The following is a 27,301-nucleotide window of genomic DNA, read 5'->3' as shown; positions in this document are numbered from 1 at the left end:
GACCCCTCTGTGTGCTCCCCCTACACTACTGACCCCTCTGTGTGCTCCTCCTACACGACTGACCCCTCTGTGTGCTCCCCCTACACAACTGACCCCTCTGTGTGCTCCTCCTACACGACTGACCCCTCTGTGTGTTCTCGTTCATGACTGACCCCTCTGTGTGCTCCCCCTACACGACCGACCCCTCTGTGTGCTACCCCTACACGACCGACCCCTCTGTGTGCTCCCCCTACACGACCGACCCCTCTGTGTGCTCCCCCTACACGACCGACCCCTCTGTGTGCTCCTCCTACACGACCGATCCCTCTGTGTGCTCCCACTTCAAGACCGACCCCTCTGTGTGCTCCCACTTCAAGACCGACCCCTCTGTGTGCTCCCCCTACACGACGACCCCTCTGTGTGCTCCCTCTACACAACTGACCCCTCTGTGTGCTCCTCCTATGCGACCGACCCCTCTGTGTGCTCCTCCTACACTACCGACCCCTCTGTGTGCTCCTCCTACACGACTGACCCCTCTGTGTGCTCCCCCTACACTACTGACCCCTCTGTGTGCTCCCCCTACACTACTGACCCCTCTGTGTGCTCCCCCTACACGACTGACCCCTCTGTGTGCTCCTCCTACACGACTGACCCCTCTGTGTGCTCTCGTTCATGACTGACCCCTCTGTGTGCTCCTCCTACACGACTGACCCCTCTGTGTGCTCCTCCTACACGACTGACCCCTCTGTGTGCTCCTCCTACACGACTGACCCCTCTGTGTGCTCCTCCTACACGACTGACCCCTCTGTGTGCCCTCGTTCATGACTGACCCCTCTGTGTGCTCCCCCTACACGACTGACCCCTCTGTGTGCTCCTCCTACACGACTGACCCCTCTGTGTGCTCCTCCTACACGACTGACCCCTCTGTGTGTTCTCGTTCATGACTGACCCCTCTGTGTGCTCCCCCTACACGACCGACCCCTCTGTGTGCTCCCCCTACACGACCGACCCCTCTGTGTGCTCCCCCTACACGACCGACCCTCTGTGTGCTCCTCCTACATGACCGATCCCTCTGTGTGCTCCCACTACACGACTGACCCCTCTGTGTGCTCCCACTTCAAGACCGACCCCTCTGTGTGCTCCCCCTACACGACGACCCCTCTGTGTGCTCCTCCTACACGACTGACCCCTCTGTGTGCTCCCTCTACACAACTGACCCCTCTGTGTGCTCCTCCTACACGACCGACCCCTATGTGTGCTCCTCCTACATGACTGACCCCTATGTGTGCTCCTCCTACACGACTAACCCCTCTGTGTGCTCCTCCTACGCGACTGACCCCTCTGTGTGCTCCTCCTACGCGAGACTGACCCCTCTGTGTGCTCCTCCTACGCGACTGACCCCTCTGCGTGCTCCTCCTACACGACCGACCCCTCTGTGTGCTCTTGTTCATGACTGACCCCTCTGTGTGCTCCTCCTACACACTATTGTGCCCCATCATTGGTGTCATTCAAAGGAATAGCACCCTATCTTTGGTGTCAATGAGAGGAATAGTGCCCCGTTATTGGTGTCAGTGGACCACGTGTTGGTGTCATTGGTAGGAATGGTGCCCCATCATTGGTGCCATTGGTAAGAATAATGTCATCATTGTTAAGAATAGTGTCCCATCATTGGTGTCATTGGGCGGAACTGTGACCTCCTGTGTGCTCTCGTTCATGACTGACCCCTCTGTGTGCTCCTCCTACACACTATTGTGCCCCATCATTGGTGTCATTGGTAGGAATAATGCCCTGTTATTGGTGTCAGTGGACCGCAGGTTGGCGTCATTGGTAGGAATGGTGCCTCATCCTTGGTGTCATTGGTAGGAATAATGCCATCATTGTTAGGAATCGTGTCCCATCATTGGTGTGATTGGGAAGAATTGTGCCCCATCTTTGGTGTCAGTGATAGGAATCGTGTCCCATCTCTGGTATAATTAGTACCCTAACACATTGTTGGTGTCACTGGTTTGAATTGTGCCTCATCATTGGTAGGAATAGTGCCTTCTTTGGTGTCAATGAGAGGAATTGTGTCCCATAATTGGAATAATGCCCTGTTATTGGTGTCAGTGGACCACATGTTGGTGTCATTGGTAGGAATGGTGCCCCATCATTGGTGTGAATGGTAGAAATAATGCCATCATTGTTAGAAACTGTGTCCTATCCATGGTAGGAATTGTGCCCCATTTTTGGTGTCATTTGGAGAAACTGTGCCCCATCTATGGTGTGATTGGGAGAAACTGTGCCCCACCTTTGGTGTCATTGGGAGGAACTGTGCCCCACCTTTGGTGTCATTGGGAGGAACTGTGCCCCACCTTTGGTGTCATTGGGAGGAACTGTGCCCCACCTTTGGTGTCATTGGGAGGAACTGTGCCCCACCTTTGGTGTCATTGGCAGGAACTGTGCCCCACCTTTGGTGTCATTGGGAGGAACTGTGCCCCATCTATGGTGTCATTGGGAGGAACTGTGCCCCATCTATGGTGTCATTGGGAGGAACTGTGCCCCATCTATGGTGTCATTGGGAGAAGCTTTGCCCCATCTATGGTGTCATTGGGAGGAACTGTGCCCCATCTATGGTGTCATTGGGAGGAACTGTGCCCCATCTATGGTGTCATTGGGAGGAACTGTGCCCCATCTTTGGTGTCAGTGAGAGGAATTGTGTCCCATAATTCCATAATTGATAGGAATTGTGCCCCATCATCAGTGTCCTTGAGCTCCATTGTTGATGACATTGGGAGGAGCTGTGCTCCATCAATGGTATCATTGGTAGGAATTGTGCCACATCTTTGATGTCATTGGCAGGAATTGTGCCCCATCATCGGTGTCCTTGAGCTCCATCGTTGGTGTCATTGGGAGGAATTGTGTCCCTTTCGTTGGTGTCAGTGAATGGAATGGTGCCCCAACAAGCAAAGGACCACATTGAACCCCCTGGGCCACAGTTTGGAGACCACTGGTCTGACCTATGACCTATGACACCATGGCTTTGCTGTCTCGTGTATCTCTGTTTGCTGTACATCTTCCCACCATAAAGGCTTTATAAAATATTATGGAGAATGGGAAAAAAGGAACAGGAACGGTGGTGGGGTGGGTCATGGGTGGGGTGGGGTGGGGGGTGTAAGAGGACCAAGGACTACAGCTAGAAGATCCCACCAGTGGACTCTCAGGCTCGGGCTCACACTGCTACGACCCCAAAGTTGTGTTACTTGTTTGCGACTTTTGTGATTTCCCAATGACTGTCTACGGCACTCAGGTTGCACCAAAGCCCCAGAAGAAGAGTAGTCCAGGGACCTCTTTTTTTATTTTTTTTGTGGCGGGAAAATAGTGTAAACTACACACATTGCCGTATATTGTTAACAATCACTTGTATGGAGATCCCTCGCCCTCTTGTGGTCACCCGTGGTATTACACGCCCCTGGTCCTCCTACAAAACTGGTACTGGCACCGACACTCGTTTCCCCATTGATTGAGTCAGAAGCGTTTTTCCGTCCATGGAGACAGCTGGGAACAATGTAACTGATAGGAGTGCAGCACAGGAAGTTATCAGCCCACAAAAAAAGGTTTCTGGCAGGATCAACAGGTTCTTTATTTACACTTAATAGATATAACAAAATTATTACAATTTGTTTATTTAACGAGCCAAACTGGGGTCAAAAAAAAAAAAAAAAAAGAGAGAGAGAGAGAAGAAGATCGATGGATTTCATAGACGTGAACAGTCGTTCGGTGGCGGGACGTACCACTTCCTCCCACGCTCCTTCTGTGGACCAATCCATTCCACCTGTTGGAAGCCGCCATGCTTTTTTTGCAACGGTTTCAGCAAGCGTGAGCGCTCTGATGCCGAATGAAATTCCCTTCGTGTTTAAAAAATTTCCCGCACTCCGCACACGAAAAGGGACCCCTGCGGACGTGGCTTCTCTGGTGCTTGCGAAGGCTGGCCTTCTGGCTGAAGCGCCTCCCGCACTCCGTGCACAAAAAGGGGCGCTCGCCCGTGTGGACCCTCTGGTGTATGAGCAGCATGCTTTTCTCGGAAAAGCACCTCCCGCACTCCGGGCACGAAAAGGGGCGCTCGCCCGTGTGGACCCTCTGGTGTATCAGAAGGCTCCCCCTCTGAGTGAAGCGCTTTCCGCACTCCGGGCACGAGTAGGGGCGCTCGCCCGTGTGAGTCCGATGGTGCAGGCGAAGCCTCGCTTTGACGTGGAAACTTTTCCCGCACTCTACGCACGGGAAGGGGCCCTTGGGGGCGTGGCTGCTCTGGTGCTTCAAAAGGTCTCCCTCTAGGGCAAAACACTTCCCGCACTCGGGACACGAGTGAGGGCGCTCGCCCGTGTGGGACCTCTGGTGCCGAAGAAGCTGTCGCCTCTCGGCGAAACGCATCCCGCACTCTGAGCAGGAGTAGGGCTGCTCGCCCGTGTGAACCCGGCGGTGTATGAGAAGCACGCGTTTCTCGGCAAAACATTTCCCGCACTCCAGGCACGGAAAAGGGCGTTCGCCTGTGTGGATCCTCTGATGTATAAGGAGCCTCGCTCTCACGGCGAAACTTTTCTCGCACTCGGAACACGGAAAAGGACGCTCGCCCGTGTGGATTCTCTGGTGTGCGAGAAACTTTGCTCTTACAGTGAAAGATTTCCCGCACTCCGAACATGAATAAGGATCCACCCTCGTGTGTGCTCTCTGGTGTGTAAGAAGTGCTCTTTTCTGACCGAAACATTTCCCGCACTCTGAACAAGGATATTCCGTCGCGTGACTTCTCTGGTGTTCAGAAAGCTCTCCTCTCTCTGCAAAACATTTCCCGCACTCGGGACATTGAAAGGGACCCTGACGATTGTGGATTCTTTTGTTTCTAATGACTACGCTTTTCCTAATAAAGGGTTTCCCGGATATCAAACTGGAAAACTGGAGCTCCCCTTTGTGATCCATCTGATGCCTAACAAGGTCTCGGTTTAGAGAGAAACTTTTCCCGCACTCCGAACACGAAAAGGGGCGCTCCCCCGTGTGAATTCTCGAGTGTCTGAGAAGCACGCTCTTCTCGTTAAAGCTTTTCCCGCACTCCGAACATAAAAAGGGACGTTCGCCGGCGTGGTTTCTCTGGTGCAACAGAAGACCTCCTTTCTGGAAAAAACTTTTCCCGCACTCTAAACACGAGAAAGGTCGCTCGCCCACATGAATTTTCTGGTGTCTATGAAGTAGGCTTTTCCCGTTAAAACTTTTTCCGCACTCCGCGCATTCAAAGGGACGTTCGCCGGTGTGATTTCTCTGGTGTAGAAGAAGGCTTACTTTCTGTATGAAAGATTTCCCGCACTCTGAACATGAAAACGGACGCTCGCCCGTGTGAATTTTCTGGTGCCTGATAAGGTTTCCTTTCTGAGTGAAACATTTCCCGCACTCTGGACATGACAATGAATGTTCTCCTTTATGGCTTGAAGAAGGTTCCTTGGGATGAGGTGGATCTCCCGATGTTTCCATACTGTCTGAGGTTTGAGGACTACAGGAAGACCCAGTCTGTGACTTATCGGGAGATTCCTCAGGATTGGGCAGATCCATGGATCCTTCCGAAAGGTAAGTTGTCTGAGGAGTATTATCAGTAATGGGATTCGCTTCTGGAGAACACTGAGCGATGACTTCGTCTTCTTTATTACAGTCTGGAGATAAAAGAAAAAGCACCTCCGAGGCGTTCCGACTCCCAGAGTAGTCTTCATCTGTCAGAGAGAAGATGTTCAAATAAAAACATAAATCTTCTATTCATCAGTCATATATGGGGGTCAAATGTTTACATTATTAACAGAGCTCTGGCATAGATCGGGGGTAAGAGAGAGAACTTCCTCCACCTCGTAATATGACATCATAGTGAGGAATGGAGATGAACCTTTCATATGGTGTACAGTATCTCCTCCTCATTTGTTGGGAACATGACGTTATATTGAGGAATGGAGATGGACCTTTCATATGGTGTACAGTATCTCCTCCTCATTTGTTGGGAACATGACGTTATATTGAGGAATGGAGATGGACCTTTCATATGGTGTACAGTATCTCCTCCTCATTTGTTGGGAACATGACATTATATTGAGGAATGGAGATGGACCTTTCATATGGTGTACAGTATCTCCTCCTCATTTGTTGGGAACATGACGTTATATTGAGGAATGGAGATGGACCTTTCATATGGTGTACAGTATCTCCTCCTCATTTGTTGGGAACATGACGTTATATTGAGGAATGGAGATGGACCTTTCATATGGTGTACAGTATCTCCTCCTCATTTGTTGGGAACATGACATCATAGTGAGGAATGGAGATGGACCTTTCATATGGTGTACAGTATCTCCTCCTCATTTGTTAGGAACATGACGTTATATTGAGGAATGGAGATGGACCTTTCATATGGTGTACAGTATCTCCTCCTCATTTGTTGGGAACATGACGTTATATTGGGGAATGGAGATGGACCTTTCATATGGTGTACAGTATCTCCTCCTCATTTGTTGGGAACATGACGTTATATTGGGGAATGGAGATGGACCTTTCATATGGTGTACAGTATCTCCTCCTCATTTGTTGGGAACATGACGTTATATTGAGGAATGGAGATGGACCTTTCATATGGTGTACAGTATCTCCTCCTCATTTGTTGGGAACATGACGTTATATTGAGGAATGGAGATGGACCTTCCATATGGTGTGCAGTATTGCCGCGTACAAATGACCGGACTTTCTGGCAGACTAGGTCCGACGGTCTTCCTGATGGACTTTCGGCGGAGTTCCGATGGACCTTTCTGAACAAACGGACTTGGCCACACATGAACGGACTAAGCCCGTTCAAAAGTCAGTTTGTTTTGGAAGTGATGACATAAACGGGACTAAACAAGGACATTCAATAGCCAGTAGCCAATAGCTTCTCTTGCGTTGTATTTGATCTGTCAGACCAGCATACAGAAGAACGGTTTTCTCAATAGGAATTGTGTCTGTCGGACAGATTTGAAACATGTTCTATTTCTAGGTCAGTCTGATTTTTTTATGTGTAAAACTATCGGAGTAGCCCACACACAATCGGATTGTCCGACGGACTGATTCCGTCGGACCTAGTCTGCCGGAAAGTCTGGCCGTGTGTACGCGGCAAAACTTCTCTTCATTTGTTGAGAACATTACATTATTTTCAGAAATGGAGATGGACCTTTCATATGGTGTACAGCAGTGGTTCTCAACCCTGTCCTTAAGTACCCCCAACAGGCCATGTTTGCAAGTTCTCCTTTATCTTGCAATGGTGCTTTATATCAGAATCAATGGCTTGGTATTTTGGACAGAAAATCCCAAAACATGGCCTGTTGGTGGTACTTGAGGGCAGGGTTGAGAACCACTGGTGTACAGAGTACTCCACCTCATTTGTTGGGAACATGACGTTATATTGAGGAATGGAGATGGACCTTTCATATGGTGTACAGTATCTCCTCCTCATTTGTTGGGAACATGACGTTATATTGAGGAATGGAGATGGACCTTTCATATGGTGTACAGTATCTCCTCCTCATTGGTTGGGAACATGACAGTATATTGAGGAATGGAGATGGACCTTTCATATGGTGTACAGTATCTCCTCCTCATTTGTTGGGAACATGACGTTATATTGAGGAATGGAGATGGACCTTCCATATGGTGTGCAGTATTGCCGCGTACAAATGACCGGACTTTCTGGCAGACTAGGTCCGACGGTCTTCCTGATGGACTTTCGGCGGAGTTCCGATGGACCTTTCTGAACAAATGGACTTGGCCACACATGAACGGACTAAGCCCGTTCAAAAGTCAGTTTGTTTTGGAAGTGATGACATAAACGGGACTAAACAAGGACGTTCAATAGCCAGTAGCCAATAGCTTCTCTTGCGTTGTATTTGATCTGTCAGACCAGCATACAGACGAACGGTTTTCTCAATAGGAATTTAGTCTGTCGGACAGATTTGAAACATGTTCTATTTCTAGGTCCGTCTGATTTTTTTATGTGTAAAACTATCGGAGTAGCCCACACACAATCGGATTGTCTGACGGACTGATTCCGTTGGACCTAGTCTGCCGGAAAGTCCGGCCGTGTGTACGCGGCAAAACTTCTCTTCATTTGTTGAGAACATTATTTTGAGAAATGGAGATGGACCTTTCATATGGTGTACGGCAGTGGTTCTCAACCCTGTCCTTAAGTACCCCCAACAGGCCATGTTTTGCAAGTTCTCCTTTATCTTGCAATGGTGCTTTATATCAGAATCAATGGCTTGGTATTTTGGACAGAAATTCCCAAAACATGTCCTGTTGGGGGTACTTGAGAGCAGGGTTGAGAACCACTGGTGTACAGTACTCCACCTCATTTGTTGGGAACATGACGTTATATTGGGGAATGGAGATGGACCTTTCATATGATGTACAGTATTTACTCATTTGTTGGGATAATGTCATTACAATGAAGAATGGAGATGGGCTTTTGATACGGTGTTCAGTATCTCTACCTCATTTGTTAGAAACACAATATTATATTGAGGAATGGTATCTCCTCCTCATTTGTTGGGAACATGACATTATATTGAGGAATGGAGATGGACCTTTCATATGATGTACAGTATCTCCACCTCATTTGTTGGGAACATGACGTTATATTGGGGAATGGAGATGGACCTTTCATATGGTGTACACAGTGGTTCTCAACCCTGTCCTTAAGTACCCCCAATAGGCCATGTTTGCAGGTTTTCCTTTATCTTGCAAGGGTGTCTTAAATCAGAATCAATGGCTTGGTAATTTGGACAGCTATTTTATCCAAGAGAAATTCCAAAAACATGGCCTGTTGGGAGTACTTGAGGGTAGGGTTGGGAACCACTGGTGTACAGTATCTCCTCCTCATTTGTTATTCATGACATTATATTGAGGAATGGAGATGGACCTTTCATATGGTGTACGGTATCACCTTATAAATTGTTCAGAACATTATGTTATATTGCAGAATGGAGTCAAACCTTTAATATGGTGTACAGTATCTTCTCCTCATTTGTTGGGAACATGACATCATATGGAGGAATGGGGATGGACCTTTCATATGGTATACAGTATTTACTCATTTGTTGGCATCATGTCATTACAATGAAGAATGGAGATGGGCTTTTGATACGGTGTTCAGTATCTATACCTCATTTGTTAGGAACAAAATATTATATTGAGGAATGGTACCTCCACCTTATTTGTTGGGTACAAATTATGTTATATTGAGGAATGGAGATGGACCTTTCATGTTTGGACCGCATTTCCATCTCTTTTGTTGGGAACATGACATTATATTGAGGAATGGAGATGGACCTTTCATATGGTGTACAGTATCTCCTCCTCATTTGTTGGGAACATGACGTTATATTGAGGAATGGAGATGGACCTTTCATATGGTGTACAGTATCTCCTCCTCATTTGTTGGGAACATGATGTTATATTGAGGAATGGAGATGGACCTTTCATATGGTGTACAGTATCTCCTCCTCATTTGTTGGGAACATGACGTTATATTGAGGAATGGAGATGGACCTTTCATATGGTGTACAGTATTTCCATGTCATTTGTTGAGATCATGATGTTATATTGAGGAATGGAGATGGACCTTTCATATGGTGTACAGTATCTCCTCCTCATTTGTTGGGAACATGACGTTATATTGAGGAATGGAGATGGACCTTTCATATGGTGTACAGTATCTCCTCCTCATTTGTTGGGAACATGACGTTATATTGAGGAATGGAGATGGACCTTTCATATGGTGTACAGTATTTCCATGTCATTTGTTGAGATCATGATGTTATATTGAGGAATGGAGATGGACCTTTCATATGGTGTACAGTATCTCCTCCTCATTTGTTGGGAACATGACGTTATATTGAGGAATGGAGATGGACCTTTCATATGGTGTACAGTATTTCCATGTCATTTGTTGAGATCATGTCCTTATAATAAGGAATGGAGATGGGACTTTGATATGGTATACAGTATCTCCACCTCATTTTTTGGTAACATGACGTTATACCAAGGAATGGAAATGGACCTTTGATATGGTGTACAGTATCCCCTTATAAATTGTTGGGAACGTTATGTGATATTGAGGAATGGAGACAGACCTTTCATATGGTGTACAGTATCTCCACTTCATTTGTTGGGAACATGACGTTATATTGAGGAATGAAGGTGGACCTCTGCAGCAAAAGACATGAGCGTGCACCTAAAAGTGTGAGAATGCCAGAGAATTACCACTAGGATGAGCAGCAAGACTAACATGAGATGTCAATGGGAGACATTGGCCTTCCTCAAACAAAGACTGGCATCTCCCCTTTTGTGGTCTATCATTTAAAAAAACAAAAAAAACAATTTTGTTAACTCAATGCTGTGAAGGTCTGTGGATCCCACACAATGTTTGACCGATAGGTACATCTTACATTTATAAAAGTAAAAGGTTAAACCATCTTTTGCATCTAGCGATTATTTACCTGAGATGAGAAAGGGGGAGGATTTCTTCTTTTCTTCTTCCTTTTTAAGCTTAATTTTCATTCGAATCAGTTTTTCAATCTAAACCAATGAAACGTCAGAAAATATCTTTAAAAAATGTAATCGTCGATATTTAAGAATCTTGCCTTTTTTAGTGTTTGGGATCTCCCCCCCCCCCCCGATATGGTCAGTTCAGCCTTACCTGATGATGGTGAGGGATAGTAAGAGCTTTCTGTGTGGAATCCCAGGAATACAAAGGACGGAGACATCTCTCTGGTTTGTTCCCGTTATTGGATCCATCTGTAAGAAAGAGTTATAGGGGATGATAGAGGATGTAGGTGGACCTCTATTCTGCGTCTTCCAATAAACTAATCTCTCTTCAGCCAGGTCATTGATTTTCACAAGAATGAAATGAATGAACATCTACATACTTCTTTTATGATAGGTTCGAGAAAAAAATAAAAATAAAGTAAATATAAACCACTGATGTATATAACATTTACAATCACCTTTGGTGATAAGCAGTGAGGATCGTTCCGTTGACTGCTGATTGCCCCTCAAACGAATCATTTCTTCTTTTTTTGCTTTACTGTCAGCTTTCATCACACTCATCACATGTTCACACTTCAACAAAATATTGAAAAAACTGTATTAATACATCAGAAAGACCATCAGCCGATAAGATCTGGACTTCATCTGAGAAGATGACCATATATATTCCAGATGTTCTGTTCCATCTACCTGATAAAGTTGTGCATAGTTGTGATCTTCTTGTGTGGAATCCCGGGGATGCAGAGAACTGGGACATCCCTCTGGTGGCTTCTCCTTACTGGATCCATCTGTAGGAAACACACACACTGACTGAATACATTGTTTCTATGTGTTTATCAGATGATGGGGGGATCTAGGTGGACCCTCCGTACTGCTCTCTACTTTATTGTAAAGTCTCCTCTTACTTGGTAATGTAAGAGCTAGATGATTCTTAATAAAGGCATGGAAAGATTCCTTCTCTCTTTGCAGCATCATTTCACCCCTCAAATACGTTTCTTCTTTTTCTACTTGGACCTCAACTTTTAAATCGATCAGATCTTTACCCTAAGCCGAAAAAAAAAAAAAAAAATGGATGGAAAACATAAGATTTAATTTTACAAAGTCACATCAGCTTGTAGGGTCTTGCATTGTCAAGTCAACTTTCTCGTTCTAGATGCTTCTTTCCACCAACCTGATAATGGTGTGCATAGTTGTGATCTTCCTGCGTGGAATCCCGGGAATACAGAGGGCGGGAACATCTCTCTGGGTTTCTTTTACTGGATCCATCTGTAGGAAACACACACACACTGACTGAATACATTGTTTCTATGTGTTTATCAGATGATGGGGGATCTAGGTGGACCCTCCGTACTGCTCTTTCCTTTACAATAGAGTATCCTCTTACCCGGTGTTGTGAGGGGCGGCCGATTCTCCATCATGATGTCCTTGTAGAGATCCTTGTGTCCTTCTAAATACTGCCAGTCCTCCGTGGAGAAATAGACAGTGACATCCTGACACCTTATAGAGACCTGAAACACACAATGATACAGTCACCATCCAGACACATCCCTTGTCTGTTACTGGACAATGTCCCAGAATTCCCGGCACCGCTCACCTCTCCTGTCAACTGGCCTTGTTGATTGCTTAAATAATCTTCTGGTTGTTTCTCGAAAGAATCAGAGAGGAACCGTGATGGTGAATGGTCTTTGGTGCGGTCTTCTGTCAGCCACTCCCCAGATGTCTTCAATACTTTATAAAGCTGTATAAAAAATAACAGCAACAAATATATTACCTACAGTCCCAGAATCCTCCTCACCCTTCTCGTCAGCAGGTCGAAGTTTTGAATTCCCCAGACCATAAATTTGTGGTGAATCTTTGGGATTCAAATTCACCCAAATGGATATGTTTTTGGCCAAATTTGTGGGGCCAAATTTGTATCCATGGCCAGCAGAACCAAAAGAACCATAAAAAAGAAGAGTAACCCATCTCCTGTAAAATTATGGTGGTAAGGAACATTGTCTTGTGTGATTTCCCCCCATGTTCACAAGTTCTTCACACACCCTAAAGGTATTTACTAGAAAAACCTATCAAACTCAGTGACCATTTTAATTGCACATCATAGGCAAGCACTCATTTTCTGTCTCCATATCTATGGGGATCATTGGGATTTAAATTCACCCAAATGGATACATTTATGGCCAAATTCGTGTGGCCATATTTTTAACAACCCTTTTACCCATGGCCAACAGACCCAAAAGAACCATAACCCAGCTTCTGTAAATTTTGGTGGTATGAATACTGTCTTATGTGATCCTCCCCCCATGTTCACAAGGTCTTCACACACCCTAAAGGTCTTTATTAGGATGACCATCAAGCTCAGTGGCCATTTTGATTGCTACGTCATGGGCAATCACCCCATTTGGCTACATATCATCAAGGATTATTGGGTTTAAATTTACTCAAATGGACAAATTTTTGGCCAAATTGGCGTTGCTGAATTTTTACCAACCTTGGCCAACAAGTGTAAGAGCCATAACCCAGCTCCCTCACTATAAAGGATGGAGGGTTGGGCTCAGAGCTGCCATTGTTCCAATTAAATGAAAGTTGCTCTAAAGAAAGGATGAAAAAAGCCGACAAACTGCACGCGGAGAGATTATGGTCAGGGAGGCCTGCAAATTTTGGTGGGGAGGAACATTGTCTTGTATGATTTCACAAGGTCTTCACACAACCTAAAAGGTCTTTACTACGAGTACTGTCAGGGTCAGTGACCATTTTGGTTGCTACATAATGGGCAATCACCCATTTTCTGCCTCAATATCATTGGGGGATCGTCGAGATTCAAATTCACCCAAATGGACAAATTTTTGGCCAAATTGGGGTGGCCGAATTTATAACAAACCTTTTACCCATGACCAACAGAACCTAAAGAACCATAACCCAACTCTTGTAAATTTTAGTGGTGAGGAACAATGTCTTATGCGATTTCCCCCCCCCCCCCCCATGTGTACAAGGTCTTCACACACCCTAAAGGTCTTTACTAGGATGACTATCAAGTTCAATGACCATCTAGATTGCCACATTATGGGCAATCACCCATTTTCTGCCTTCTTTATTTTTGGGTGCTCATATTATTGAGGGCTTTTTAACTTAGGATGTGGTTGACTTCGGGGCACTTTTCCTGTCCATAGCAAATGGCTCTTTATTTTTATTTTATTGGTGGACCGTCCTAAAAAAAATTAGCTGGCTTTTGTTTCTGAGGGTGGTATTTTTTTTTTTTTTATTTCTTTTTTGGAGGTATATTTATTGTATATTAATAGGGATTTTTATTTTTTTAGGTTTGTGGTGCTCGAAACATAGCTTTACTTCTGACCATCTGTTCCTGGAGTTGCCTTTTGTTCTTAGAAAACAGTGTACACCTAAACCACTTCATATTATGTCACCCCCATATATAAAATAAAAGTTAGACATACACCTGTTAGACCTATTTAAAGTTAGACATACACCATTTATACCTATTATCCCTGATTAAACCTGTTCTGCTACTGATCTTCTTATTAAACCCTCAGATGCGGAAGGAAAGAGGTACTTAGCTGTTATATTAGATAGCAACATTCACTAGAGATAAAAGTCATCAAAATGACTTGACAATGGTTGAAGAGGACGGACATGACAATGGAGGTTATCGAGTATTAATAATAATAATCTTTATTACCTCGTCTGCCAGTCCCAGCAACGTCTCTTCTCCACTTCCTTACAACTGGCCTGGAAATTCCTGTCTGTGCGTGACATCACTTCCTGCTGTCATTTTACCTCACTTCCTGCCAATGTTACATCACTTCCTGCCAGTGAAAAGCATTGTTTGCCCTACGCTAACGTAGCACGTCCTTATCTTTAGTAGTCTGACCTCTCACCCGGAACTTCCTGTTTCGAGATTACATCACTTCCTGTCTGTAGGTTACATCACTTCCTGTGTGTGCGCACAATCCACCAAAAAGTAGCTGTTTTATCGCCAACTGGTGGACAATATGTGAATCACCCTGGAGAGCGTCCATTGTTGGGGCTTACCGTAGAGGCAAAGAGGATTCTGGGAATTCACATGACATCGCTCGTCTCTATTAAATTAACCTGACCTGATTTGGTAGCCAATTTGGATACATTTATTTTTATTTTCTTGGGAAAGAAAATGCATTTTCTTGAAATTTTTGCAATTATGTCATTTTCACACCCCCTCCCCCTCCCTTATTTACAGCAATATATAAACGACAACTTACATTATATCACATTAGTGTGACTTTAATGTAGAGGAATGGTAACGCTCAAAAGGGAATGTGTGCATTTTAGGAGAGCTTTATTAGTCTTTTGTTGTCACATTGGGAAGCACGCGGGACAAAAAACGGATTTGTGTCAATGGTAGCATCAATATAACATTAAAGTGATGCTAAACAATATCCTTATCTTTCCAAAAATAATCCATACACATCCACAATTTAACGACCCTGTAATCTGTTTTTCATTAAATTGTATCACACTTTACGTTTTATGCCTCCTTGTAACATCCTCCATGAGCTCCCAAACCTCTCCTTTTTCCCCTCATTTCCATTTGTGTAGAACAAGCATTGCATGTTAGTTGGGGTCATGGGTGCTGCTCTATACACACTATAGATCCCATAATCTGTAGTCCATCTCGGGGGGGCAAGCAAGAGAGGTGGGTTCCTATATACAGTGGGACCAAGGACAACGAACATAGCCACCCTCTAACAGGAAGTCAGATCACAGCACTAAAAAACGGCGGAGAATTCCTGTTTTTCTATATCAAGAATACATACCTGAATATTTGATCACCAAGGTAACACGACAGGTCTCTACTGACTACCAATGTAATATGACACTTCTCTACTGACCACTATTGTAAGGGGGACTTCTCTACTGACTACTTAAATAAGAGGACATGTCTCTACTGGCCACCAACGTAGGGGGAGCTTCTCTACTGGCCACCAACGTAGGGGGAGCTTCTCTACTGGCCACCAACGTAGGGGGAGCTTCTCTACTGGCCACCAACGTAGGGGGAGCTTCTCTACTGGCCACCAACGTAGGGGGAGCTTCTCTACTGGCCACCAACGTAGGGGGAGCTTCTCTACTGGCCACCAACGTAGGGGGAGCTTCTCTACTGGCCACCAACGTAGGGGGAGCTTCTCTACTGGCCACCAACGTAGGGGGAGCTTCTCTACTGGCCACCAACGTAGGGGGAGCTTCTCTACTGGCCACCAACGTAGGGGGAGCTTCTCTACTGGCCACCAACGTAGGGGGAGCTTCTCTACTGGCCACCAACGTAAGGGGAGCTTCTCTACTGGCCACCAACGTAGGGGGAGCTTCTCTACTGGCCACCAACTTATGGGCAGCTTCTCTACTGGCCACCAATGTAGGGGGAGCTTCTCTACTTGCCACCAATGTAGGGGGAGCTTCTCTACTGGTCACCAATGTAGGGGGACCTTCTCTACTGGCCACCAATGTAGGGGGACCTTCTCTACTGACCTACAATGTAAGATGAAACTTTTCTACTGACTACCAAAGTAAGAGGACATTGCTCTACTGACCACTAATGTACAATTAAACGTCTCTGCTGACCACCAATGTAAGATGAACTTTGCGACTGACTACCAAAGTAAGAGGATATTTCTCTACTGACCACCAATGTAAGTGGGCTTCTCTACTGAGCACCAATGTAAAGTGACACTTTTCTACTGAGCACCAATGTACAATGACACTTCTCTACGAACACCCAATATAAGGGGGGCTTCTCTACTGACCACCAATGTAGGATGACACTTCTCTACTGACCATCAATGTAAGGAAAACTTTGCGACTGACAACCAAAGTAAGAGGATATTTCTCTACTGTCCACCAATGTAAAATTAAATTTCTCTACAGTTCAGTGACCATTTTGATTGCTACATCATGGTCAATCACCCATTTTCTGCCTCCATATCATTGAGGATCATCGAGATTCAAATTCACCCAAATGGACACATTTTTGGCCAAATTGGCATGGCTGAATCTTTAACAAACCTTTGACCCATGGCCAACAGTTGTGAAGGAGTCATAACCCAGCTCCCTCTTTATAAAGGATGGAGGGTTGGGCTCAGACCTGCCATAGTGCCAATGAAAGGGAAGCTGCTCTAAGGAAAGGATGAGAAAAGCCGACAAACTGCATACAGAGAGATTACGGCCATTTAGGAAACCGTGCTCCTGTAAATTTCGGTGGTAATTAAAAAAATTGTCTTGTGTGATTTCTCCCATGTTCACAAGGTCTTCAAACACCCTTAAGGTCTTTACTATGATGACTATCAAGTTCAGTGGCCATTTTGATTGCTACATCATGGCCAATCGCCCATTTTTTGCCTCCATATGATCGGGACACATTTTTGGCCAAATTGGCCTGGCTGAATTTTTACCAACCCTTTGACCCATGGCCAACAGGCGTAAAAGAGCCATAACCCAGCTCCTTCTTTATAAAGGAACGAGGATCAGTTAGGAAACTGCCTGAAAATTTTGGTGTTGAGGAACATTGTCTTGTGTGATTTCTCCCATGTTCACAAAGTCTTCACATAATCTAAAAGGTCTTTACTTTCAGGGTCAGTGACCATTTTGGTTGCTACATCATGGGCAATCACCCATTTTCTTCCTCAATATCATCGGGATTCAAATTCACCCAAATGGACACATTTTTGGCCAAATTGGCATGGCTGAATTTTTAACAACCCTTTTAACCCATGGCCAACAGACGTGAAGGAGCCATAACCCAGCACCCTCTCTATAAAGGATGGAGGGTTGGGCTCAGAGCTGCCATTGTGTCAACGAAATCAAAGCTGCTCTGAGGAAAGGATGAGAAAAGCCAACAAACTGCATGTAGAGAGATTAAGGTCAGTTAGGAAACTGTGCTCCTGTAAATTTTGGTGGTGAGGAACACTGTCTTGTGCGATTAGACATGTTCACAAGGTCTTCACACACCCTAAAAAGGTCTTTACTAGGACTACTGTCGAAATCGGTGACCATTTTGTTTGCTATATCATGGACAATCACTAATTTTCTGCCTCAATATCATCGGGGATCATTGAGATTCAAATTCACCCTAAAGGAAATAGTTTTGGCCAAATTGGTGTGGCCAAATTTTTAACAACCCTTTTACCAATGGCCAACAGACCCAAAAGAACAAAAGCCCAGCTCCTGTAAATTTCGGTGGTAAGGAACATTGTCATGTGTGATTCCCCCCATGTTCACAAGGTCTTCACACACCCTAAAGGTCTTTACTAGGATGACGACCAAGCTCAGTGACCATTTTGATTGCTACATCATGGGCAATCACCCATTTTCTGCCTCCATATCATCAGTATTAAATTTGTTCAAATGGACACATTTTTGGCCAAATTGGCATGGCTGAATTTTTACCAACCTTTTGACCCATGGCCAACAGGCGTAAAAGAGCCATAACCCAGCTCCCTCGCTATAAAGGATGGAGGGATTGGCTCAGAGCTGCCATTGTGCCAATGAAATTAAAGCTACTGTAAGAAAAGGGATGAGAAAAGCTGACAAACTGCATACGGAGAGATTACGGTCAGTTAGGAAACTGCAGTATGTGCCTGCTCATTTCAGTGGTGAGGAACATTGTCTTGTGTGATTTCCCCCCAATCTTCACAAGGTCTTCACACAACCTAAAAGTCTTTACTAGGAGTACTGTTGGGGTATGTGACCATTTTGGTTGCTACATCATGGGCAATCACCCATTTTCTGCCTGAATATTATCAGGGATCATCTAGATTCAAAATTCATCCAAATGAACAAAAAAAAATTGCCCACATTGGGGGCTTTTTAACTTGGGGTGTGATTGACTTTGGGGTACCTTTCCTGTCTATAGCAAACAGTTTTTTTTGTTTTGTTTTTTAATTTTTGGCCAAATTGGGGTGGCCGAATTTATAACAAACCTTTTACCCATGACCAACAGAACCTAAAGAACCATAACCCAACTCGGTGGTGAGGAACATTGTCTTGTGCGATTTTTTCCCCCCCATGTTTACAAGGTCTTCACACACCCTAAAGGTCTTTACTAGGATGACTATCGAGTTCAATGACCATCTTGATTGCTACATCATGGGCAATCACCCATTTTCTGCCTTCTTTATTTATGGGTGCTCACATTATTGAGGGCTTTTTAACTTAGGATGTGGTTGACTTCGGGGCACTTTTCCTGTCCATAGCAAAAACTGCTCTTTTTTAGATTTTATTGGTGGGCCATACTAAAAAAATTAGCTGGCTTTTGTTTCTGAGGGTGGTATTTTGTTTTTTTTTTATTTCTTTTTTGGAGGTATATTTATTGTATATTAATAGGGATTTTTTTTTTTTTTTAGGTTTGTGTGATTTTTCTCCCCCATGTTCACAAGTTCTTCACACACCCTAAAAGGTATTTACTAGAAAAACCTATCAAACTCAGTGATCATTTTATTTGCACATCATAGGCAAGCACTCATTTTCTGTCTCCATATCTATGGGGATCATTGGGATTTAAATTCACCCAAATGGATACATTTTTGGCCAAATTCGTGTGGCCATATTTTTAACAACCCTTTTACCCATGGCCAACAGACCCAAAAGAACCATAACCCAGCTCCTGTAAATTTTGGTGGTATGAATACTGTCTTATGTGATTCCCCCCCATGTTCACAAGGTCTTCACACACCCTAAAGGTCTTTACTAGGATGACCATCAAGCTCAGTGACCATTTTGATTGCTACGTCATGGGCAATCACCCCATTTGGCTACATATCATCAAGGATAATTGGGTTTAAATTTACTCAAATGGACAAATTTTTGGCCAAATTGGCGTTGCTGAATTTTTACCAACCTTTTGACCCATGGCCAACAAGTGTAAAAGAGCCATAACCCAGATCCCTCACTATAAAAGGATGGAGGGTTGGGCTCAGAGCTGCCATTGTGCCAATGAAATGAAAGCTGCTCTAAAGAAAGGATGAGAAAAGCTGACAAACTGCACACTGAGAGATTATGGTCAGTGAGGAAACTATGTGCCTGCAAATTTTGGTGGGGAGGAACATTGTCTTGTGTGATTTCACAAGGTCTTCACACAACCTAAAAGTTCTTTACTACGAGTACTGTCAGGGTCAGTGACCATTTTGGTTGCTACATAATGGGCAATCGCCCATTTTCTGCCTCAATATCATTGTGGGATCATTGAGATTCATCCTTTTACCCATGACCAACAGAACCTAAAAGTACCATAACCCAACTCTTGTAAATTTTCGGTGGTGAGGAACAATGTCTTGTGTGATTCTCCCCCCCCCATGTTTACAAGGTCTTAAGGTCTTCACAAACGCTAAAGGTCTTTACTAGGATGACTATCGAGTTCATTGACCATCTTGATTGCTACATCATGGGCAATCACCCATTTTCTGCTTTATTTATGGGTGCTCATATTATTGAGGGCTTTTTAACTTAGGATGTGGTTGACTTCGGGGCACTTTTCCTCTCCATAGCAGACCTATAAAATAAGTTGGCTTTTGTTTTTGAGGGTGGTATTTTGGGGGTTATCGTTTCCTTTTTGGAGGCATATTGATATTTGTTGCATATTAATAGTTTTTTTTTTGGTCTGCGGTGCTTGAAGCATTGCTTTACTTCTGACCATCTGTTCTTGGGGTTGCCTTTTGTTCGCAGCAAACAGTGTGCACCTAACCCACCTCACATTATGTCACCCCCATCTCCATAGATAAAACAAAAAAGTTAGACTTACACCGATTAGGCCTATTTAAAGTTAGATATACATCATTTACACCTATTATCCCGATTAAACCTGTCCTGCTGCTGACCTGCTTATTTAAGACTCAGATGAGGAAGGAAATGGGTACTTGGCTTTTATATTAGATAGGAACATTCACTAGAGATAAAAAGACATTAAAATAACTTGACAATGGATGAAGAGGATGGACATGACGGGGGGGTTATCGAGTATTAATAAGAATATCTTATTACCTCGTCTGCCAGTCACAGCAACGTCTCCTCTCCACTTCCTTCCAACTGGCCTGGAAAATCCTGTCTGTGCGAGACATCACTTCCTGCCGTCATTTTACCTCACTTCCTGCCAATGTTACATCACTTCCTTCCTGCCAGTGAAAAAGACAGTTTGACCTACGCTAACGCAGCACGTCCTTATCTTTAGTAGTCTGACCTCTCACCCGGAACTTCCTGTTTCTAGACGACATCACTTCCTGCCTGTAGGTGACATCACTTCCTGTGTGAGTGTGCAATTCTCCAAAAGTAGCTGTGATCGCCAACTGGTGGACAATATGTGAACCAACCCTGGAGGTTGTCTATCGTTGGGGGTTGCCGTAGAGGCTAAGAGGATTCTGGGAGGTCACATGACATCGCTCTTGTCTCTAATAATGGGACCCAACCTGATTTGGTAGCCAGTTTAGATACATTTATTTATATTTTCTTGATTCTTATTGGGAATAAATTGTTATAAATAAGAAGGAAAATGCATTTTTTGACATTTTTGCCATTTATGTAGTTTTCGCACCCCCTCCCATATTTACATCAATATATAATCAGCAAGTCTGATGAATTACATATACATTATATCACATTAGTGTGACTTTTATGTAATATAGAGGAATGGTAATGCTCAAAGAGAATGTGTGTGTTTTAGGAGAACTTTAGTTTCCCTTTGATGGCACATTGTGAAGCACACGGGTAAAAATGGTTAAAGTGAGGCTAAACGATATCCTTATTTTTCCAACAATAGTCCATTTCTACTGACTAATAAAGAGGACATTGTTCTACTTTCCACCAATGTAAAGGGGGCTTCTCCACTAATTACCATTGTAAGGGGACACTTCTCTACTGGACTACCGAAGTAAAGGGAACTTTGTGACTGACCACCAATGAAAACTTACACTTTTCTACTGACTACCAAAGAGGACATTGCTCTACGGTGACAATTCTCTACTGACCACCAGTGTAAGAGGACACTTTTATACTAACTACCAAAGTAAGAGGACATTGATGTACTGACCACCAATGTAAGCAGACATTTCTCTACTGATTACCAATGTACAATGACACTTCTCTACTGACCAATAATGTAGGATGACACTTCTCTACTGACTACCAATGTAAGGGGGGTTTCTCTACTGACCAATGTAAGGAGAGCGTCTCTACTGACCACCAATGTAAGATGACATGTCTCTACATTTCAGTGACCATTTTGATTGCTATATCATGGGCAATCACCTATTATCTGCCTCCATATCATTAGGGATCATCGGGATTCACATTTTTGGCTGAATTTTTAACAACCTTTTGACCCAAGGTCAACAGACGTGAAGGAGCCATAACCCAGCCCCCTCTCTATAAAAGGATGGAGGGTTGGGCTCAGAACTGCCATAGTGCTAATGAAATGAGAAAAGCCAACAAACTGCACACGGAGAGATTATGGTAATTTAGGAAACTGTGCTCCCCCATGTTCACAAGGTCTTCACACACACACCCTAAAAGGTCTTTACTAGGACCACCACGAAGCTCATTGACTATTTTGGTTGCTACATCATGGGCAATCACCCATGTTCTGCCTCAATATCATTGGGGATCATTCAAATTCAGTGAAATTGACACATTTATTGCCAAATTGACGGGGCCTGAATTTTTAACCTTTCCATCCATGGCTAGCAGACCCAAAAGAACCATAATCCAGCTCATGTAAATTATGATGGTGAGGAACAGTGTCTTGTGCTCCACCCCCCCCCCCCCCCCCCATGTTCACAAGGTCTTCACACACCCTAAAAGTCTTTACTAGGGCGACTATCCAGCTTAAAGACCATTTTTATTGCCACATCATGGGCATTCAACCATTTTCTGCCTCCATATCATTAGGGATCATCAGGATTAAAATTCACCCAAATGAAAAATGAAGAATGATAAACACAGCTCCTGTAAATTTTGGTGGTGAGGAACATTGTCTTGTGTGATTTCCCCCCTTGTTCACAAGTTCTTCACACACCCTACAGGTCTTTACTAGGAAGACTATCAAGCTCAGTGACTATTTTGATTGCTACATCATGGGCAATCACCCATGTTCTGCTTCCATATCATCGGGGATCATCAGGATTCAAATTCACCTAAATATACACATTTATTGGCCTAATTCACGTGATTGAGATTTTTGACAACCCTTTGACCCATGGCCACCAGACCCAAAAGAGCAATTACCCAGCTTCCTCTCTATAAAGGATGAGGGCTGGGCTCAAAGCCACCTTAGCACCAATGAATTGAAGGCTGCTGTAGGTTAGGATAAGGAAAGCCGACAAACTGGAGAGATTACAGTCAATTAATAAACTGCACTACTGTAAATTTTGGTGGTGAGGAACATTGTCTTGTGTGTTTCTCCCCATGTTCTCAAGGTCTTTACACAACCTAAAGGCCTTTACTAGATCTACTATTGAGCTCAGAGACCATTTTGATTGCTACATCATGGGCAATCACCCATTTTCAGTAGGTTGATTAGCTTTACGGGTTGAGGTTTGGATTCGCCTGACCATACAGTCTATAAAGGATGGAGGGTTGGACTGAAATGGAAGATGCTCTAAAGAAAGGATGAGAAAAGTCCACAAACTGCATACAGGGAGAATACGGTCAATTAGAAAACTGTGTTCCTCTAAATTTCGGTGATGAGGTACATTGTCTTGTGTGATTTCCCACCCATGGTTCTTGGAGAGGATGATAAAGGGACTATATACAAGATTTTACTGACAGTCTACTGACTGGAATGGTACCAGGCGATTGGAGAAAAACAAATGTAGCACCAATATTTAAAAAGGGCCCAAAATACATCCCTGGGAATTACAGACCAGTTAGCCTAACATCAATAGTATGCAAGCTTTTGATTTTAGTAACGAGAATAGTATCATTAGCAGTAATCAGCATGGATTCATGAAGAATCGTTCTTGACAAACCAATCTACTAACCTTCTATGAGGTGAGTTTCCATCTAGATAAAGGAAGGCCCGTAGACGTGGTGTATCTGGATTTTGCAAAAGCATTTGACACAGTTCCTCATCAATGTTTACTGTACAAAATAATGTCCGTGGATGGACCATAGGGTGAGTACATGGATTGAAAACTGGCTACAAGGGCAAAGTTCAGAGGGTGGTGATAAATGGGGAGTACTCGGAATGGTCAGGGGTGGGTAGTGGGGTCCCCCAGGGTTCTGTGCTGGGACCAATCCTATTTATTTTGTTCATAAACGACCTAGAGGATGGGGTAAATAGTTCAATCTCTGTGTTTGCGGACAATACTAAGCTAAGCAGGGCAATATCTTCTCTGCAGGATGTGTAAACCTTACAAAAAGATCTGAACAAATTAATGGGGTGGGCAACTACATGGCAAATGAGGTCTAATGTAGAAAAATGTAAAATAATGCATTTGGGTGGCAAAAATATGAATGCAATCTATACACTGGAGGGAGAACCTCTGGGGGGGATCTAGGATGGAAAAGGACCCGGGGGTCCTAGTAGATGATAGGCTCAGCAATGGCATGCAATGCCAAGCTGCCGCTAACAAAGCATACAGAATATTGGCATGCATTAAAAAGGGGATCAACTCCAGAGATAAAACCATAATTCTCCCGCTCTACAAGACTCTGGTCCGGCCACACCTGGAGTATGCTGTCCAGTTCTGGGCACCAGTCCTCAGGAAAGATGTACTGGAAATGGAGCGAGTACAAAGAAGGGCAACAAAGCTAATAAAGGGTCTGTAGGATATTAGTTATGAGGAAAGTTTGAGAGCACTGAACTTATTCTCTCTGGAAAAGAGACGCTTGAGAGGGGATAGGATTTAAATGTATAAATACTCTACTGGTGACCCCACAATAGGGATAAAACTTTTTTTTCGCAAAAAGGAATTTAACAAGACACGTGGCCACTCATTAAAATTAAAAGAAAACAGGTTTAACCTTAAACTACATAGAGGGTTCTTTACTGTTAGCCCTTGTACACACGGTCAGAGATTCCGACGGAATGTGTCCGATCGGACCGTTTTGACGGATAATCCGACTGTGTGTGGTCTTCATCGGACTGTTTCTGTTGAAGTATCTGACGGACCAAGTTTTCCAACTTGTCAGTAAAATTTTTCCGACAACATGATCCGATCGGACCTTGTCCAATCATGTGTAGAGAATTCCGATTGGACAAAGTGCCACGCATGCAATCAAATTCCTACACCAAACTATTGGCTACTAGCCTGAACGTAGTCCCGTCGTAACGAAATAATAACGTCATCACGTTCTGAACTATCGGATTTTCCGACAACTTTGCCTGACCGTATGTATGCAACAGTTTCGGACAAAATCCATCGGACAAAATCCGACGAACAAAATACGACGGATTTGGTTGTCAGAATGTCCGACCTTGTGTACAAGGGCTAAGAGCGGCAAAGATGTGGAATTCCCTTCTACAGGCGGTGGTCGCAGCAGGGAGCATCGATAGTTTCAAAAAACGGTTAGATAAGCACCTGAACGACCGCAATATACAGGAATATACAATGTAATACTGACATATAATCACACACAGAGGTTGGACTTGATGGATTTGTGTCTTTTTTCAACCTCACCTACTATGTAACTATGTTCACAAGATCTTCACACTTTACTAGGACTACTGTTGAGCTCAGTGACAATTTTATTGCTACATCATGGGCAATCATCCATTTTCTGCTTCAGTATCATCGGGATCAAATTGACCCAAATGGACAAATTTTTAGCCAAATTGGCGTGGCTGGATTTTTTCCAACCCTTTGACCCTTGGCCAACAGGTGAGAAAGAGCCATAACCCAGCGCCCCCTCTATAAAAGGATAGAGGGTTGGGCTCAGAGCTTCCACACTGCTCTAAGGAAAGGAGGAGAAAAGCCGACAAACTGCATACACCGAGATTACGATAAGTTAGGAAACTGTGCTCCTGTCAAATTTTGGTGGTGAGGAACATTGTCTTGAGGGATTTCCCCCCCCCCCATGTTTACAAGGTCTTCACACACCCTAAATGTCTTTACTAGGACGACTATCAAGCTCAGCGACTGTTTTTATTGCTACATCATGAGCAATCACCCATTTTCTGCCTCCAGATCATTGGTATTCAAATTCACCCAAATGGACACTTTTTTTGGCCAAATTGGCATGGTCGAATTTTTAACAACTCTTTGACCCATGGCTAGCAGACGTGGAGGAGCCATAACCCAGCTCCCTCTCTATTAGGGATGGAGGGTTGGGCTCAGAGCTTCCATTGTGTCAATGAAATGAAAGCTGCTCTAAGGCAAGAATGAGAAAAGCAGACAAACGGCATGTGGGGAGATTAAAGTGATACTAAAAGGTTTGTTTTTTATTTTCTAAATAGGTTCCTTTAAGCTAGTGTACTGTTGGTTCACTTACCTTTTCCTCAATTTTCCCTTATAAATGCTTTTTTTCTGTGTGTGAATTGTTAACTTCCTGTTCCTCCACTGTAAGCTTGCCCCCTCATCCGAGTCGTTCTTCCATGGGGGTTACTATGCATGCTCATCCCCTCTATTGGGACTACATCCCTGTGTAGAGACGCTGTGCGTGTTCACAGGCAGGGGAGCCGAGGGCGTGTTTAAGACGCTGTAGCTCCGACTATGGGCGTGCTGGGGAGGCGGGAATGGGCATGTTAACTGGGAGACGTCTGGCATCTGTGCAAGGCAGAAATAGAAACGAGAACTAGGCACGTTCTCGTTTTCTCACAGCGAAAAAGCAGCACTGCTCATGCCGCTACGCATTAAGGGAATTGTAGCTCCTTTGAAGCCGTGACGTAGATGCAGGGAGCGTGCTCGAAAACCAGGAAGTAGAGGAGAATATACAGGCTTTTCGCACACTCCAAAAAAGGTCTTTACTAAGACTACTGTCAAGTTTAGTGACCATTATGGTTGCTACATCTTGGGCAATCACCCATTTTCTGCCTCAGTATCATCAGGGATCATTGAGATTCAAATTCACCCAAATGGACATATTTTTTGCCAACTTGGCGTGGCTGGATTTTTAACAAACCTTTTACCAATGACCAACAGACCCCAAAAAAAAAAAATAACCCAATTCCTGTAAATTTCAGTGGTGAGGAACATTGTCATGTGTGATTCCCCCTCATGTTCACAACGTCTTCATACACCCTAAAGGTCAGTATCATCAGGGATCATAGAGATTCAAATTACGGTCTTCTTAACTTAGGATGTGGTTGACTTTGGGACACTTTGGTTGTCCATAGCAAACTGCTTTTTTTTTTTTTTTTTTTTTATTTGAAGACCATGCTATAAAATAATTTGTCTTTCGTTGCTTACGGTGATATTTTGGGGTTATTATTTCTTTTTTTTGGAGGTATATTAATATTTATGGTATATTAAGAGGGATTTTTTTTTTAGGTTTGTTGTGCTCGAAGCATAGCTTTACTTCTGACCTTTTGTTCACAGCAAACAGTGTGCACCTGAACCACCTATTATTATGTCAACCCATCCCCATAGATAAAATAAAAGTTAGACATACACCAGTTAGACCTATTTAAAGTTAGATATACATCATTAATACCTATTATCCCAGATTAAACCTGTCCTGCTGCTGACCTGCTTATTTAACACTCAGATGCGGAAGGAAAGAGGTATTTAGCTTGTATATTAGATAGCAACATTCACTAGAGATAAGACGTCAAAATGACTTG

The 27,301-nt window shown here is 43.9% G+C and overlaps 3 protein-coding genes across 6 annotated transcripts in view; 2 read left to right on the top strand and 1 right to left on the bottom strand.

Moving 5' to 3' along the window:
- The window catches only part of LOC143955522 (uncharacterized), a 433,055-nt gene that overhangs the window by 80,672 nt on the left and 325,082 nt on the right, over positions 1–27,301 (bottom strand). The window contains exons 7-13 of one of the 2 annotated variants that reach the window (XM_077465563.1): positions 11,726–11,820; positions 11,460–11,598; positions 11,245–11,342; positions 11,013–11,127; positions 10,706–10,803; positions 10,506–10,584; positions 3,574–5,708 (exon numbers count right to left, since the gene is read on the bottom strand). The exons of the other annotated variant lie outside the window; for it this stretch is intronic. Coding sequence (XP_077321689.1) covers positions 3,826–5,708; positions 10,506–10,584; positions 10,706–10,803; positions 11,013–11,127; positions 11,245–11,342; positions 11,460–11,598; positions 11,726–11,820 — 2,507 coding nt within the window. The 3' untranslated portion in view covers positions 3,574–3,825. Of the gene's footprint in view, positions 1–3,573; positions 5,709–10,505; positions 10,585–10,705; positions 10,804–11,012; positions 11,128–11,244; positions 11,343–11,459; positions 11,599–11,725; positions 11,821–27,301 lie in introns of those variants that run through there. 2 annotated transcript variants of the gene reach the window in all.
- LOC143955568 (uncharacterized) overlaps positions 1–27,301 on the top strand; it is a 234,219-nt gene that overhangs the window by 97,426 nt on the left and 109,492 nt on the right. The gene's annotated exons all lie outside the window — the stretch shown is intronic.
- LOC143955614 (uncharacterized) overlaps positions 1–27,301 on the top strand; it is a 347,615-nt gene that overhangs the window by 223,781 nt on the left and 96,533 nt on the right. The gene's annotated exons all lie outside the window — the stretch shown is intronic.

Source organism: Lithobates pipiens, unplaced genomic scaffold (assembly GCF_037356315.1).
Source record: "Lithobates pipiens isolate NorthernLeopardFrog02 unplaced genomic scaffold, aLitPip1_a1.2 Scaffold_35, whole genome shotgun sequence".
Classification (NCBI taxonomy): domain Eukaryota; kingdom Metazoa; phylum Chordata; class Amphibia; order Anura; family Ranidae; genus Lithobates; species Lithobates pipiens.
Note: the sequence above shows the minus strand (reverse complement) of the source record. Positions and strands in the feature narration are given on the sequence as shown.